Source organism: Chaetodon auriga, chromosome 24 (assembly GCF_051107435.1).
Source record: "Chaetodon auriga isolate fChaAug3 chromosome 24, fChaAug3.hap1, whole genome shotgun sequence".
NCBI lineage: Eukaryota > Metazoa > Chordata > Actinopteri > Chaetodontiformes > Chaetodontidae > Chaetodon > Chaetodon auriga.
The window spans coordinates 262501-278081 of NC_135097.1; the positions used below are offsets into that span (position 1 = coordinate 262501).

At 44.9% G+C, this 15581-nt stretch overlaps 1 protein-coding gene across 3 annotated transcripts in view; it reads left to right on the forward strand.

Moving 5' to 3' along the window:
• The window catches only part of atp1b2a (ATPase Na+/K+ transporting subunit beta 2a), a 14884-nt gene extending 3005 nt beyond the window's left edge, over positions 1 to 11879 (forward strand). Inside the window, exons 2-9 of one of the 3 annotated variants that reach the window (XM_076725356.1) lie at positions 4971 to 5099; positions 5872 to 5976; positions 6097 to 6176; positions 6279 to 6404; positions 6904 to 6963; positions 7264 to 7346; positions 8075 to 8170; positions 9901 to 11879. In XM_076725356.1, coding sequence (XP_076581471.1) covers positions 4971 to 5099; positions 5872 to 5976; positions 6097 to 6176; positions 6279 to 6404; positions 6904 to 6963; positions 7264 to 7346; positions 8075 to 8170; positions 9901 to 9904 — 683 coding nt within the window. In that variant the 3' untranslated portion in view covers positions 9905 to 11879. The remainder of the gene's footprint in view (positions 1 to 4970; positions 5100 to 5871; positions 5977 to 6096; positions 6177 to 6278; positions 6405 to 6903; positions 6964 to 7263; positions 7347 to 8074; positions 8171 to 9900) is intronic. The other 2 variants (XM_076725354.1, XM_076725355.1) reach the window with 2 other exon arrangements.
• Positions 11880 to 15581: the final 3702 nt, after the last annotated feature.

Sequence of the window (15581 nt, forward strand, 5' to 3'; positions counted from 1 at the left end):
AGAGGACATGGCTGACAGAGGATGAGCGAGCATCACTGACACTGAGAGAGAGAGAGAGAGAGAGAGAGAGAGAGAGAGAGAGAGAGGATCTACAGACAGAAAACAGTCTGTATAATCTGAGTGATCTCAATCTTCAGGATCTGAATCTCTCTCTACATTTACACAGAAAAATAAACAGAAATAGATTTAAAGACAAATGAGTCAAATACAGTGAAAAAGGCAGAGTGGCAGGAACCAGTTAGAAGCAGTGACAGATGACATGACGAACATTTATATCAGTAGATTTTTGTGTTTTTAGCAGTGGCAGTATTACATCTTGATATCAGAAAATGAAAGGGACACTCTGAACGTGATTAGCTCTTCTCATCTGAAGAAATAAAGAAATAAAAACGTGTTTATTGGCTCCAAACAGGAACTGAAATGAGGTTCAGGCTTCAGGATGAAGGTGAATTATTCAGTGTGATGTGACTGGTTCTCAGAGTTAGATAAGGGGTGATTGGATGTCTCAGCAGCATTTATTAAGCAGAAAACTCAAAGTATATTCTGTAAGTCCAACAGTCCATGTCCCACAGGACACGTCCGTCAACACGTTTCCATTCAGCATCGACAGACACACACAGACGCAGCAGAGGCCTTCCTGTGACCGCAGACCAGCCGAGCTCGAGCTGCAGTGAAGCGTGGAGCTAACGTTAGCTCAGGCTACGAGAGACGACGCAAAAGGCTACGAGAAGAAACAGTTTCCACGTCGCAGCTGCTGCTCTGGTTCTTTACACGAGGCTGGAGTTCCTCAGACAGACCGCAGCAACTTTCCAGCTGATTCTGTCAGAACACTTTCTGTTCTGACACCAGACGACCAGATGAGGTCCACCTCGGGTCCACGTGTGGCTGCAGGGGTTTGTGGGGGATCTGGACACAGATCCAGCTATGAGGACATAGTCCTGTTCTGTTCAGTGGACTACTTCTGATTCTGTTCAGTCTGACTTGACCTGATGCTGGTTTTAGTTTGGTCCTGGTTTAGTTTGGTACTGGTTTAGTTTGGTACTGGTTTTAGTTTGGTCCTGATTTTAGTTTGGTCCTGGTTTAGTTTGTTCCTGGTTTTAGTTTGGTACTGGTTTAGTTTTGTGCTGGTTTAGTTTGGTACTGGTTTAGTTTGATCCTGGTTTAGTTTGTTCCTGGTTTAGTTTGATCCTAGTTTAGTTTGGTCCTGGTTTTAGTTTGTTCCTGATTTTAGTTTGGTACTGGTTTTAGTTTGGTCCTGGTTTAGTTTGTTCCTGGTTTAGTTTGATCCTGGTTTAGTTTGGTCCTGGTTTTAGTTTGTTCCTGATTTTAGTTTGGTACTGGTTTTAGTTTGGTCCTGGTTTAGTTTGTTCCTGGTTTAGTTTGATCCTGGTTTAGTTTGGGACTGGTTTAGTTTGGGACTGGTTTAGTTTTGTGCTGGTTTAGTTTGTTCCTGGTTTAGTTTGTTCCTGGTTTAGTTTGATCCTGGTTTAGTTTGGGACTGGTTTAGTTTGGGACTGGTTTAGTTTGGTACTGGTTTTAGTTTGGTCCTGATTTTAGTTTGGTCCTGGTTTAGTTTGTTCCTGGTTTTAGTTTGGTACTGGTTTAGTTTTGTGCTGGTTTAGTTTGGTACTGGTTTAGTTTGATCCTGGTTTAGTTTGTTCCTGGTTTAGTTTGATCCTAGTTTAGTTTGGTCCTGGTTTTAGTTTGTTCCTGATTTTAGTTTGGTACTGGTTTTAGTTTGGTCCTGGTTTAGTTTGTTCCTGGTTTAGTTTGATCCTGGTTTAGTTTGGTCCTGGTTTTAGTTTGTTCCTGATTTTAGTTTGGTACTGGTTTTAGTTTGGTCCTGGTTTAGTTTGTTCCTGGTTTAGTTTGATCCTGGTTTAGTTTGGGACTGGTTTAGTTTGGGACTGGTTTTAGTTTGGTCCTGGTTTAGTTTGGTCCTAGTTTAGTTTGTTCCTGGTTTAGTTTGATCCTGGTTTAGTTTGATCCTGGTTTAGTTTGTTCCTGGTTTTAGTTTGGTCCTGGTTTAGTTTGATCCTGGTTTAGTTTGTTCCTGGTTTTAGTTTGGTACTGGTTTAGTTTGGTACTGGTTTAGTTTGATCCTGGTTTAGTTTGGGACTGGTTTAGTTTGTTCCTGGTTTAGTTTGGTCCTGGTGTGTAATGGTTGTGGTGTTCTGATCCTGAGATGGACAGACTGGAGTTTCACCAGACTGTCCATCTTCCTCCTGATCACACCTGACACACACCTGTACAACCAGTTTATTATAACACAGTGATAAAAAGTCAAGTCTGCTCAGGTTTTACATAACTACACCATGATGATGTCACATGTCCCATCATGCACCAGGACAGTCGATGAAGGACGCGCACACACAGACACACAGACACAGACACAGACACACACACACACACACACACACACACACACACACACACACACAGACAGACAGACAGACAGACAGACACACACAGGCACACTCTTACACATTGACATGCACACACAATAAACTGAAGCAAAGACATCAGAGGGAAGTGTTACCGTGTGTGTGTGTGTGTGTGTGTAACAGTGTGTGTTAATCTGGATTAAGCAGACAGACGAGGTTGATTGGACTGTAATCTATCCACCCACAAACACACACATGTTGGTATTAATATACTTGTGAGGACCCTCACTGATGTCATCTTAAAGGGACAGTACAAACTTTTAACAAATCACATGGATTTCACTTTGATGTGTGTGTGTGCGGCGCTTTGAAGGTCACATGACGAGTCGGTGGAATCTGTTTTCACTGCATAAAAAAACACTCAGGAAAATGTGCACACAGAGAAATCACACAGTAACATTCACAATGCACATCACATCACATCACAACACAACACAACACAACACAACACAACACAACACAACACAACACAACACAACACAACACAACACAACACATCACATTGTGTCATGGCGGCCTGGTAAGCGACCCTCTCATGCTTCAACACTGACATCATGAAGATGTCCAGAGTGCGCAGAAGCCAATCAGAAGTGAGCCTTCTGAGGGGATGCCTGGAGGAATAAGTGCGGTTGAAGAGCATCTTGTCCTCCAGAGTAGAGCATGAAACGGGCCTGAAAAGTCAGACCCGAACCAGCCCGGGCCCAATAGAACTTGCCCCGAGCCCGGCCCGGCCCGTTTTGATTGACAGCTTTGTAGAGCCCGCACCCGTTTGCAGCCCGACATTTTCAGATGCGCGCATATGGGCTACCAATCAAGAATGAATCATTTGTGCTGTACATTTTCAGAAGGTCTAATATCTTTACAGCAGAAGCCGACACACTTCTCGGTCACTGTTTGTTTCACCTTTGCAGGCATGGGCTTTGGTGCCGTAACAAACGAAGATATTGACGTTTGAGTTTGATCATGGGCACGTTTACAGCTCCAATCAACATGCCGGGTCAGCGACGAATTCCCCGTTGTTTTGCTGTCATACTTCAACAACACGTTGCATTTCTTGCATTTAACATAGCCCACTGCCTCATTATTTTCATTATGTACATGTTCAAAGTTTTTCCAGACCTCTGACCTTGCATTTGTTTGCTGGACCAACACAAAATCACCACTGGCTAATCTCCTTTTCACCTCTGCAACATCCATTTTGCATCTATCACGCAGATCGAAATGCCTCACGTGATCGCGAATTTACCGCACAAGTAACGTAAAGCCAGAGCCCGACCCAGACCCGATTCAAATGAAAAATATTATGCCCAAACCCTAATATTCCCAGCTGTACTCCAGAGCAGGTGTGATGAAAGGCGACGGAGCACTCAGGCCAGACACCAACATTCAGAACATGTGCTAACTTTTACAAACTGATGCTCGAAGACACAAAAGGTCTGAAGACGCTAACACACCTGGTTTCATTCTATGGTGAATGTTTGGAAATCACACTTATTCAGTCAGAATATGTCCAGTTTGCATCACTGAGACTGACAGTGGCAACCAGCTGGACAACAGCAGGTGGGGGGCAGCAGTCTGGACCAGCTGCAGACGTCCCCCCAGCTGACGGCTCAGTGTTCAGAGCCAGGACAGGACGAGGATCACAAACTGGCCCTCAGCTCGGATGTGATCCTGTTAGACGAACCGGCTAATCTGCAGCAGAGGACACGTTTGACGACATTAAATCTGCAGGAGGAAGCTTTTAACAGGTTCAGCTCACGAACAGACTCCAGGTCAGATTTAAAGACACTGCAGACATGTTGGAAACCTGACCATCCTCCCCTGAGGAGGTCCCAGTGGTCCCAGACGTTTCAGGGGCTCCTTGATGAGGAACAAGCAGTCTTTGAGGTAGTTCACGTGGACCTCAAAGAGGTGACAGTGGTTCTGCAGGTCCAGAAGCTCTCAAAGTCCTTCAGGGTGTTACAGAGGACACTGATGGACTGTCAGTTAAGTCAAGTCAAACAGTCCTTCAGGAGGTTCCAGGGGTCTTTGAGGGGCCCAGGATCCTTGAAGAAGTTCCAGGGGTCCTTCAGTGAGTTAACAAAGCATGAAGCATTCGTGATGTTGCTATGGTTACCCATTGTTCAATATTTAGAACAGAGGTTAAAGTGGAACAGGCGATAGCCAATCAGAACGGAGGATTCTCTGTTGCCGGGTAAAAAATGATATAGAATTTGTAAAACTGATGAGTTTAAACTGACTGCTGTTAATGTAAATTAGAAATTACCAATCAGATGATGAGACAGACAGAGAGCTGATGCACACTGAGTTTACACCTCCCCCAATTCCCCCCCCCCCCCCCGCCCCCCTCCCCCACCCTCCCCCATTCACTCTGAATCTAGGTCATCAGCAGGGGCGGGGCTAAACAAAAGAGGATTATAGAGATGACATGTAGAGGAGAGAGGGGACGAGTGGGGGAGGACAGGATGTGATGGACGTTACTGTACATGACAATAAGTCCCGCTCTCCCCCCGCCTCCCCCGCCAGGTCTGATCCTGCTCTTCTACCTGGTCTTCTACCTGTGCCTGGCCGGCATGTTTGTTCTCACCATGTACATCATGCTGCTGACGCTCGACGACTACAAACCCACCTGGCAGGACCGCCTGGCCACTCCAGGTAACAAAAACAAACGCACACCAGAAACACGCCAGCTCCACCAAACGTACTTAATATACAACTAACACACCCTGACTCCACCCAGCATCCAACCAACACACCCTGACTCCACCCAGCATACAACCAACACATCCTGACTCCACCCAACATACAACCAACACACCCTGACTCCACCTAACATACAACCAACACACCCTGACTCCACCCAGCATACAACCAACACACCCTGACTCCACCCAGCATACAACTAACACACCCTGACTCCACCCAGCATCCAACCAACACACCCTGACTCCACCCAGCATACAACCAACACATCCTGACTCCACCCAACATACAACCAACACACCCTGACTCCACCTAACATACAACCAACACACCCTGACTCCACCCAGCATACAACCAACACACCCTGACTCCACCCAGCATACAACCAACACACCCTGACTCTATCCAACATGCAACCAACACACCCTGACTCCACCCAGCATACAACCAACACACCCTGACTCCACCCAACATACAACCAACACACCCTGACTCTATCCAACATACAACCAACACACCCTGACTCCACCCAGCATGCTCCTAACACACCCTGACTCCACCCAACATGCTCCTAACACACCCTGATGATGATTGGTTGTTTATAACAAACTTTAGAGTGTGATTGGTTAGCGAGCAGTTGTCTTTATGTCTCAGGGATGATGATTGGTTGGTTAACGAGGCTGAGGCTGTCATTGGTTAACGAGCAGTTCTCTGTCTGTTTCAGGGATGATGATTCGTCCGAAGGGGAATCAGCTGGAGATCAGTTTCTCTGTCTCAAACACTGAGAGCTGGGACGGCTTCATCCACAACCTCAACACCTTCCTGTCTCGTAAGATGCTCGTTATGTAATTAGAGTATTTATATGATGTAATAGATTGATGTTTTGAATGTCCTGATGAAAACCAGCCATGTTTTATGTCTGACTCCCCACCTGTGTCTCTGTCTGCAGCGTACAACGACAGCTATCAGGTTCAGACCAATGACAACTGCCCTCCAGATCAATACTTCATTCAAGAGGACAGTGGAGAGGTAAACCTGCCCGTCTGTCTCTCCACCTGTCTCATTCTGTATCTGTCTGTGTCTCTACCTGTCTCACTCTCGACCTCTCTGTCCCTGTCTGTCTCTCTGCAGGTCAGAAACAATCCCAAGCGTTCCTGTCAGTTCAATCGGACGATGTTGGAGGACTGCTCTGGGATGTCAGATCGTTTCTATGGTTACAGCAGGGGTCAGCCCTGCATCCTCATCAAACTGAACCGGGTACGTTGACCTCCGACCCTGATGCAGGGTCACAGACTACAGTACAGGTTTAAACCTGCAGGCTGCACACAGATGAAGTTCCTGCACTCTCTTAGTGTGCTGGTCTATACGTGTCCTGATGTTAGCGTGTTAGCATCTGTCAGATTAGATCCACTGTAAAATACAAGGAGGGGATTTAGCAGCCAGTTCACAGACAGACAGGTGCTTATTGTGACTGTAGTCATTACTGAGGAGAGGAATGGCCCACAGACAGGTTGAAACCACTGACCAGAGCAACTGTTAACATCATCTCTACTGCAGACAAACATCCAGTCTGATGGGGCTTATGGGAGACATGCTCTGTTAAAATATGGCTTTTGTGACTGAGGTTTGGTTGAACCACCGTATTATTGTATGATCGGTCTGCAATATTCACTGAATCCTCCACAAAGTGCACTCCTCACCTGAGCTGACTGTTCACTGTCTACCTGTCTGTCTGTCTACCTGTCTGTCTCTCCAGGTGATTGGTATGTTGCCAGGGAAGGACGGTCAGTCTCCATATGTCACCTGTGGAGCAAAGGTCTGCATCTATCTGTCTGACTGTCTGTCTGTCTATATGACGACTGTCTGTCTGTCTATATGCCTGTCTGTACACCTGTCTATCTGACTAACTGTCTGTCTGTCTATATGACGACTGTCTGTGAACCTGTCTATCTGACTAATTGTCTGTCTGTCTATATGACGACTGTCTGTGAACCTGTCTGTCTGACTAACTGTCTGTCTGTCTATATGCCTGTCTGTACACCTGTCTATCTGTCTGACTGTCTGTCTGACGACTGTCTGTACACCTGTCTATCTGACTGACCGTCTGTCTGCACAGCTGCTTGTGTGTACGCCTATCTGTCTGTCTCAATCTCTTCATTCCTCCATCTTCAGAGGTACAAAGTGGAGAAGGATCAGTGGGTAAGAACAGTAGAGGAGGATCATAGAACGTAGAACCTTTAATGTCCCCATGACGTCTATGGCCCAATAATCATAGTGATCATCTGCAGATGAGTCAATAGACAGTAGGTCAGTAATGAAACGCAGTAGAGAAACACAGTAGAGAAACGCAGTAGAGAAACGCAGTAGAGTGCAGTAGAGAAACGCAGTAGAGTGCAGTAGAAAAACACAGTAAAGTGCAGTAGAGAAACGCAGTAGAGTTAGAAGTAGAACATGAGCAGAATCTCGAGATGTTCTTCTGACTGTCTCTTCTGTTCTGCCAAAATTCCGTCACTAACGAGGATCAGATCTTAAAGCTTAATGAAACGAACTAGAGTAAGATATTGATGACGGGCCAATGGACGTGAGGAGGGGGATGTACATGGGGGTCCATTTGGGCCGGTCTGGTGAGGATATACTGGAGGCCATGGGGGAGGAGACTCGGTTTGGGGGGTCGGTCTCTGGGTGGTGTCACCTGAGCCAATCATAGACCTTACAAGTACCTGGAAAATGAAAAGATGGTAGAGGTCTGCAGGGGGTCAGTGAGAGGGGTGACAGGAGGGAAGGGGTCAGAAGGTCAATGAGAGGGTGGGTGGGTCGAGACTACATTTAAAGTTATCACTACAGGTTATTGATGACTGACCTGAAGTACTGATCAGTGTGTGTGTGTGTGTGTGCGTGTGTGTGTGTGTGTGTGTGTGTGTGTGCAGAGGGAGGACAGTGATAAGATCGGACCTCTGGCCTATTTTCCTCCTAATGGAACCTTCAACCTCATGTACTACCCGTACTACGGCAAGAAAGCTCAGGTAACACTGAATATAACAACACGGTCGGTGCAGCAGTAAGCCTCCAGGTGGCGCTCTTCATTGAGATTAAATTAACATGTTGGCAGACTTCTAAGTGCTTCCAAAGGCAACTGGACTTGCTTGAGGTTCTCCAAGACGCTTTGACTCCCATCCAAGAGGTTTATTCAGCTCTAACTGACTGGTGGAGTCCAAGGCGTTGATCCTCCTGAAGGATCGTTGACCCACTCGGTCATCAAGTGAGTCGTTAGGGTCACGTGAGCCATGATGTTGATGGGTGTTACTGAAAGTGTCTGAAAAACTCAGGAGGATTTTTAAGAAAGACCACATCTCCATGTACTTCAAGCCCAGGAGCACTCTGAGTCAGAAGCCAACAGCTCAGGTCAGGACTCAGCAGTCCACCCACACCTGAAGGACCACTGGTGATTCAGTATAGTAGAGCCATGTTAATAGATTCAAGAGATCCGTGGGTGTTGATCTATGTTAGTGTACTTATCACATCTGTGTTAGTAGATCTAATAAATCTGTCAGTCGATTTGTGTTAACAGATGTTTCAGTCTCTTACTGACAGTTTGTAGATCCTTCAGTAGATTCGTGGACCCAAGTTAGTCAATCATTCTGGATTTGTCAGAAATCAGCAGATATGTGCAGATATATTAAAAGATTCATAAATCCAATTACAAGATTTGAGTGTCCACATTATTTCAGAGAATTCTGGGAACTCTAGAATATTACAGAGCACAATGTATGTTTCTATGCAGATGACATACAACTGAACATCTATGAACATCAATGATACTGCAACTACAGACTCCATCACTGACCGTCTGTTAATCAATAAATCAATGGATGAGCAACAATCTCTTCAAGTTCAATGAGACAAACTGAAATCCTTCTAGTCTGCTTGAAACAAAGACAGAAATGCTGTTTGACAAGCTGTGAGATGAACTCTCTGGATTAAATCTGAGCTTTCAGTCTTGGTGTTCTTCTAGATTCAGATCTGAGCTTCAAGTCTCACATCAACAAGGTGACCAAAACTTCATTTTCACTCCAGAAACAGCTGAAGAACGACCATTTCTAAACCAAACAGACACTGAAAAACTGGCTTGGCCTTTATTCGATGACTGTAACGCTCGATTTACTGACCTCCAGAAAAAAAAAAAAAACACTGAGAGATTTCAGTTCATTCAAAACTCAGCAGCTCGACTATGAACCAGAGCCAAGAGCAGAGACCACATGAGTCCAGTTTTAGCTGTTCTGCACTGACTTCAAGAAACATTCAGCACTGGTTTTAAGGTCGTCCTCCTCGTATGCAAAGCCCTGAATGGACTAGGACTAAGCTACATTGCTAACTCCCTTGTCGTCCTTGTCCTTTGGACTCCCCCCTAGTCAATTAGAACTGAAGAAGCCTCTTCGATGAGAGCAGACAGATTTGTACGTTTCTACAAGTCCAGCTGCCCAGGATTTGACCCTCATTGGACAACCAGGACCTGGACCACTGAGAGTCTTCACGTTTGCTGTAAAGCTGCCTTTCTTGTATGAAAGGTGCTCTACAAAGAAAGTTAATTATTATCTTTAATTCTGCCAGGGGATCCAGTCAATCCAGTAGATCCATGGTGGTGGATACATGATAGTACTTCCATATGATGCTCGTGAGACATCCTCGTCTCATCCTCTGGGTATTTCTTCAGTGAAGTCATGCTGTTCACTGTCTGATGTGTTTCATGTCTCAGGTGAACTACACTCAGCCGCTGGTGGCTGTCAAGTTCCTGAACGCCTCTCTGAACACAGACATCAACGTCGAGTGTAAAATCAACTCCAACACTCTCGCCACCGGCAGCGAGAGAGACAAGTTTGCCGGACGGGTTTCCTTCAAACTACGAATCGAAGACAAATAGACACACCTGCAAACACACACATTGACACACATTCGCACACAGGTTAAAGCTGCACTAATCCAAATGTTTTAATGAACGTACTGAGTCTGTCCTCATCCACACCATCTCCCCATTCCAGCACATCAGTTATGTTTCCGCATTTACGTACAATAATTCCACTCCAGCTTCATGATGCATTCGCTGACCGTCTGAAGTATTTTAAGTATATGTCACCTTTAGTTACAGTCTCGTAGTCCCCAGTACTCGTGTCAATGCGTATTTTGTTTTGTATGTTCTCTGATATGATCCTCTGAACAACAGCCGCTGTGCAGCTTTAACCTGAACACACCAACCCTGAAACCGACCAATCAGCATGCACACACGCTCTGATGTCACTGCCATTGAGGATGGACTGAAGAAAGACAGACAACAGGAGGATCTTTACCTTTACCTTTACCTGATGATCATCATCATCATCATCATCATCATCATATCAATCTGCATGAAACAAAGACCAAATTATTGATCACAGAGCTGATGTGTTAATTGATCAATGGTTTCTTATTCTATTGTATTTATTTATTTATTTATTTATTACTTAGTTATTTATTTATTAGTGCAATTTATGGTAACTTGTTGTTTTACAATGTTAGTATCACTGCAGATCAAACTCAACAGAGTTTAGATTACAGTCAGGCGAACTTCTGATTGGTTTCTGTAGATGTAACTTCAGGTAAAATAGTCTCTGATTGGCTGTTCAAAAAGTCAGTTCAGAATCTAAATTACAACAGAAGCCAGTACAGAAAACAGTTTTTACCCAGATCAGCTGTGAAAGACGACCAGTGACAGAAATGCCACAAACCAGTTCAGGAACTGGATCTCACACTGCAACAGAAAACCAAAACAGTTCAATAATAGCTCAGAAACTCTAGACTTCACCAGACCGAAAACAAATTCAAAAAACTTTCCAAAATCAGATCACGAACAGGCCAGAAACACGACGAAGAATCAGAACAGAAACCAGTGAACAAAGACGGACTCACCACAAGGTCCACTAGCTGTTCTGAAGCTTTCGTTCATATCGGTAACCAGCTCAGAAACCAGAACAGGAACCAGTTAACACTTGATCAACCACATCACAATCCAGATTAGAATCAGGCCAGGAAGCAGTTTCAGTATCTAAACCCAAACCAGGTCATATTCCAGTTGGAAAACCACAATCAGTTGAGACATCAGGTCAGAAACCAGTTCAGGGACTGGTTTGTCTCACTGGCCATGTTAACCCTCTGTCTCCTTGTTTGTTGCTGTGGAAGCAGTGAAATCCACAACCAATCAGATGCTAGCATTAGCAATCATGGCAACAGTATTGGTGTTTGATGGCATATCTTTCATGTTTTTGTTTTTGTTGGCTCGTTCGTTGATTAGATAAATAATTGATGAAGAACATAAAGGCTTAGTGAATTTAGTTAATGGCTTAGTTAACGAGTTAGTCATTTTTTGTTAACTGTTGATTTGTTTACGTGTTTGTTTTTGTTTATCGTCATCACATCTGAGCATGACAACCGTTACCCTGATAACCATGTCCTGTGACACACTTAACGTCCTCACCTGTCAATCATCACACTATTGTGCCACATGGAAACGCACCTCCCCACCTGTTCTGCTCTCCGCCAGTCGTCCTCCTTTAAAGAGGGACCAGCCAATCAGATGGTCCTGCCGTATGATGTCATATGATACTTGTTTGTGATTGGTTTATCTCTCCCGACTGAAAATGTCCTTGTGTTTAACAGACATTTACGAAATAAAGAAAAAAGTTATTAAAACTACGAATACAACCCATCTGTGTGGTTCATTGAGAAGGAACATGATATAAACTGCAGTACTTCATCTTCAAAGACTACAAACTGCATACTTCCACGTTTAAAAACTATAAACTGTAATACTAGTGTGGCAGATGCCACTTGTGGTACCAGCATGCCACAGTATTTGCTGTGTCTCCTGGTGAGACACTATGAAAACGGGCAGCTTCTGTGGCACGTGGCACTATTTGTGGCACATGCCAGACAAATGTTGTGGTGTCTGCCAGTTCTGGGCAGCTGCCTCGATTGCTGGCGAGCTGTTATGGCAGCTGACCCTGTTTGTGACTCAATGCCAGTCAGATACCAAATCCATGATTTGTGGCAGCGGCCGCCACTACTGGTCAGTTGCCATAGTAACCGCTGATTAGTTGCCACACTTCAGGCCAACTTTGTCTGGTCTCAGCTCTTCTGAAACCAAGTTCCACAACAGCTGTCCCCCGTTCGTCCTCTAACCCTAACCCACATCTCACATGGACGGGCAAAGAGAAGTTCAAGGTCAGGAAAATACCAAACTGCCGGACTCTCCTGGGTCCTAATGCCTGAAAAGCACAGAGATGCTGAAAAGGACATTTGCATGTGTGTTACATAAGTCCAGTGACAGCAGCAGGCAGCCAGTTATATAACAACATGAGTACCAGAGCCAGACAGCAGCAGTGAGGCCCCCCAGTGGTCACAGTGATGTATTACAATGACTGACAACACTGTGAAGGTGTGCTCACTAAATAAAACTCCAGCTCCACCGAACAGAAGGCTGAGATGGAGTAACAGCAGTTTCACTTATGATCCTTCCAGAAGTTCTTTTTGTTTCTGTGACAACTGTCAGACAAAAACAACAATAACCAAACATGTCACGTTTACCTGAAGGTATGCAGGACTCTCAGCTCAGGTAGTCTGAGGGGGTTTTACCCTGAACCTCCATCCTGTTCTAAAGGTCTTTCTGAGTCAAACCCACCAGCCTTAGTTTTATGATTTGATTTTATTTTAGTTTTTCCAAATGGTTTTCCTTTGAATTTGTTGCTCTTCAGCTGATCTCCTCGTGTCAATACAAACTATTGATGACTTTGCTGAACTGTCGTCTATCATCTGCAAGCCTTTGTGGTTATTGTCAGTAATTTCAGCAAAGATCAGTGAGATTGTTGGGGATTGCAAATATTTGGGTGTTCACTAGGGATGAGCGAGTACACCACTATCTGCATCTGTATCTGTTCAACCATCTAAATGATCTGTATCTGTATCTGTACTCGGAGTGGGCGGGGCATCAACCGGAAGTGGGCGTGACAGTACGTCAGAAGTCGGGAATGGGTGGGGCTTAAATCAGTACATTATTTTAAGTCTGAAATTGATATCCAGTAAAAATATTAATATAGGCTACCGTGTGTGTTCAGTTATATGTGTGGAAGTGTGTCAGTGGTCTGTTTATTTTTTAATGATCTGTGTGAACTTGGTGATTCATGCAAACATCAGTGATGCAAACAGGGAAATAATACGTCAGCCTTGTTCACTGTGTTCTTCTCAAAAGCACCGCGTTCAGTACGAGCAAAGTTTTCCAACTTTATATCAGCAGCCAAACTAAGAGCAAGCAGACGGTAAAAAAAAAAAAAAAAAACGACTGGAGTGGAGGCAGTGACCGACGCGACACGAGCCGTCTTCAGCTGTTTGTCAAATTCACCGCGTACGGTACGAAACAAGTTCACCACGTAACTTTAAATATCACACAAACTGAAGAAAACCTAAGGAGCACTGAAGAGAGCAACATGAGCTACAGACGTGTCTGTGCAGGAGGGGTGGGCGCTGTGTGCCACCGGCCAATCACAGAGCGTGAAGACAGTCAGTTACCCAATGAGGATTCTCCTTCAGCACGAGTTTTACTCATATCATGCTCGTACTCGTCAAAACTGCTTCATCCTAGCGTTCACCTCAACCACAAGCTGGACTGGACAAACAACACAGATGTCCTGTACAGGAGGGACCAAAGTCTCCATCTGCTAAGAAGACGGAGGTCCTTTGGAGTATGTAGGACACCATGCAGGACATGTGACATCTGCAGTTTTTTTTAGCAGTGCGACTGGTCAAGAGGGCTGATATGTTCAGAACATGTTAGGCTGACTGGTCCAGGAGTAGCTGATAATTTTACCCATATGCTACCCAATCGTACAATTTAGAATTTGGTCTCCAGAAAGCTGGCTGAGGGTCAGAGGTCAGGTTAGTGACATCACTTCCTGTTCATAATCATGGTACAGTTTAAAGATATGACCTGTTGATAACTGGAGGTTGCACTGAACTGGTTTGTCTTTCTCCCATAGATCCTGTCTGATATGATCATACCTCGTCTGTGCAGCAGTTCTCTGGTTCTGGTCATGTTTGTGCTGCGGTAGAGGAAACACTGCGGTTCATTTACTCTGAAAATCCACTCATACTCAAGAACTTTGGATAAAAACTACTGATTGATCTGAGACAGGTGTGACTTACCTGTGCCATGGTGATCTGTGTTGTTTGTCGTGGGTTTACTGTTTAGACCAACACCCTGCAGGTCCAGAGGTGGTTTACCACAGGTACGAAACCAGGACCATTAACACCACATTAACGTACTGTGGAAGAAACTCTATCCATAAGTTTGCATTCGGCTGTGTGATGATGCAGAATCCGTTTTGTTTGTTTCAGGGACAGTAGGTCAGATGAAGCCATTTATTACCTCACAATTGTTTGTGCCCTTTTTAAATCATCAGAGCTGAAATCAACCAAACAGTCCTGATCAGTAGTCTACAGACCTTTGAACGTTTGGCCTGATAAATTACACACAAGTTAACGCACACAGCTTTAAACAGCTGTGCAGGTGAGCTTCCACACCTGTGACCTGTTTGACTGATGAGCCTGGAACCCTCTGGAGCAAAGTCGAGGCATCTGATGGAAGTCCACCATCCCTACGGTGAAGCCTGGAGGTGGAGCCCTGATGGAGCTACAGCAGCAGAGACATCAGTCAGAGCTGATGGAAGATGATGGGGACAGTTTGTTTTCATCAGTCTGGACACTGCACAGAGGACACAGGACAATGATCCAGAATACAAGACCAAGTGGACCCTTCAGAGGCCACAACGGACACAAGGGAAAGTTCTAGAGGGACAACCAGTCTGCTGACCTCTGGACCACTGAGACACTTTGAGATCTCAAACGTTCAGTTCACACAAGACAACCAAAGAACTTACAGGAGCTGGACGCTTTTCGTCCAGGAGAGTGAAGCAGCTTCACCACCTGAGACGATGAAGAGCCTCATGAGTCACTGATGGTAAAGGGGTCAGCGCTCAGCATGAAGACCTGAAGGTCTGCAGACCTCTGAGCCGGACCATCTCAGTATTTTTATTTAATGATTACTCTGATGCCTCATAGTTTGGTCCCATTAAAAAATGTCTTTTGACTCGTGCTTTTTTAGAAGAATGGACTACTTCTTACAAATTCAGCCGGGGTCTGTGGACTGATGATCATCAGTATGAAAAATAAAATAAATAGAAAGCTTAATAAGTGCTGGACGTGACTGTTACAGCAGCCGTGACGCATGCAGATGAAGCCTTCTGTCTGCAGACGAAAGTCAAAACTCCGATATTACAGGAAGCGACTTGAAGACGGGATGAGGACAGAAAGGAGGACGCCGTCCACAGAGAAGAAGACCAAACAGACGGTGTG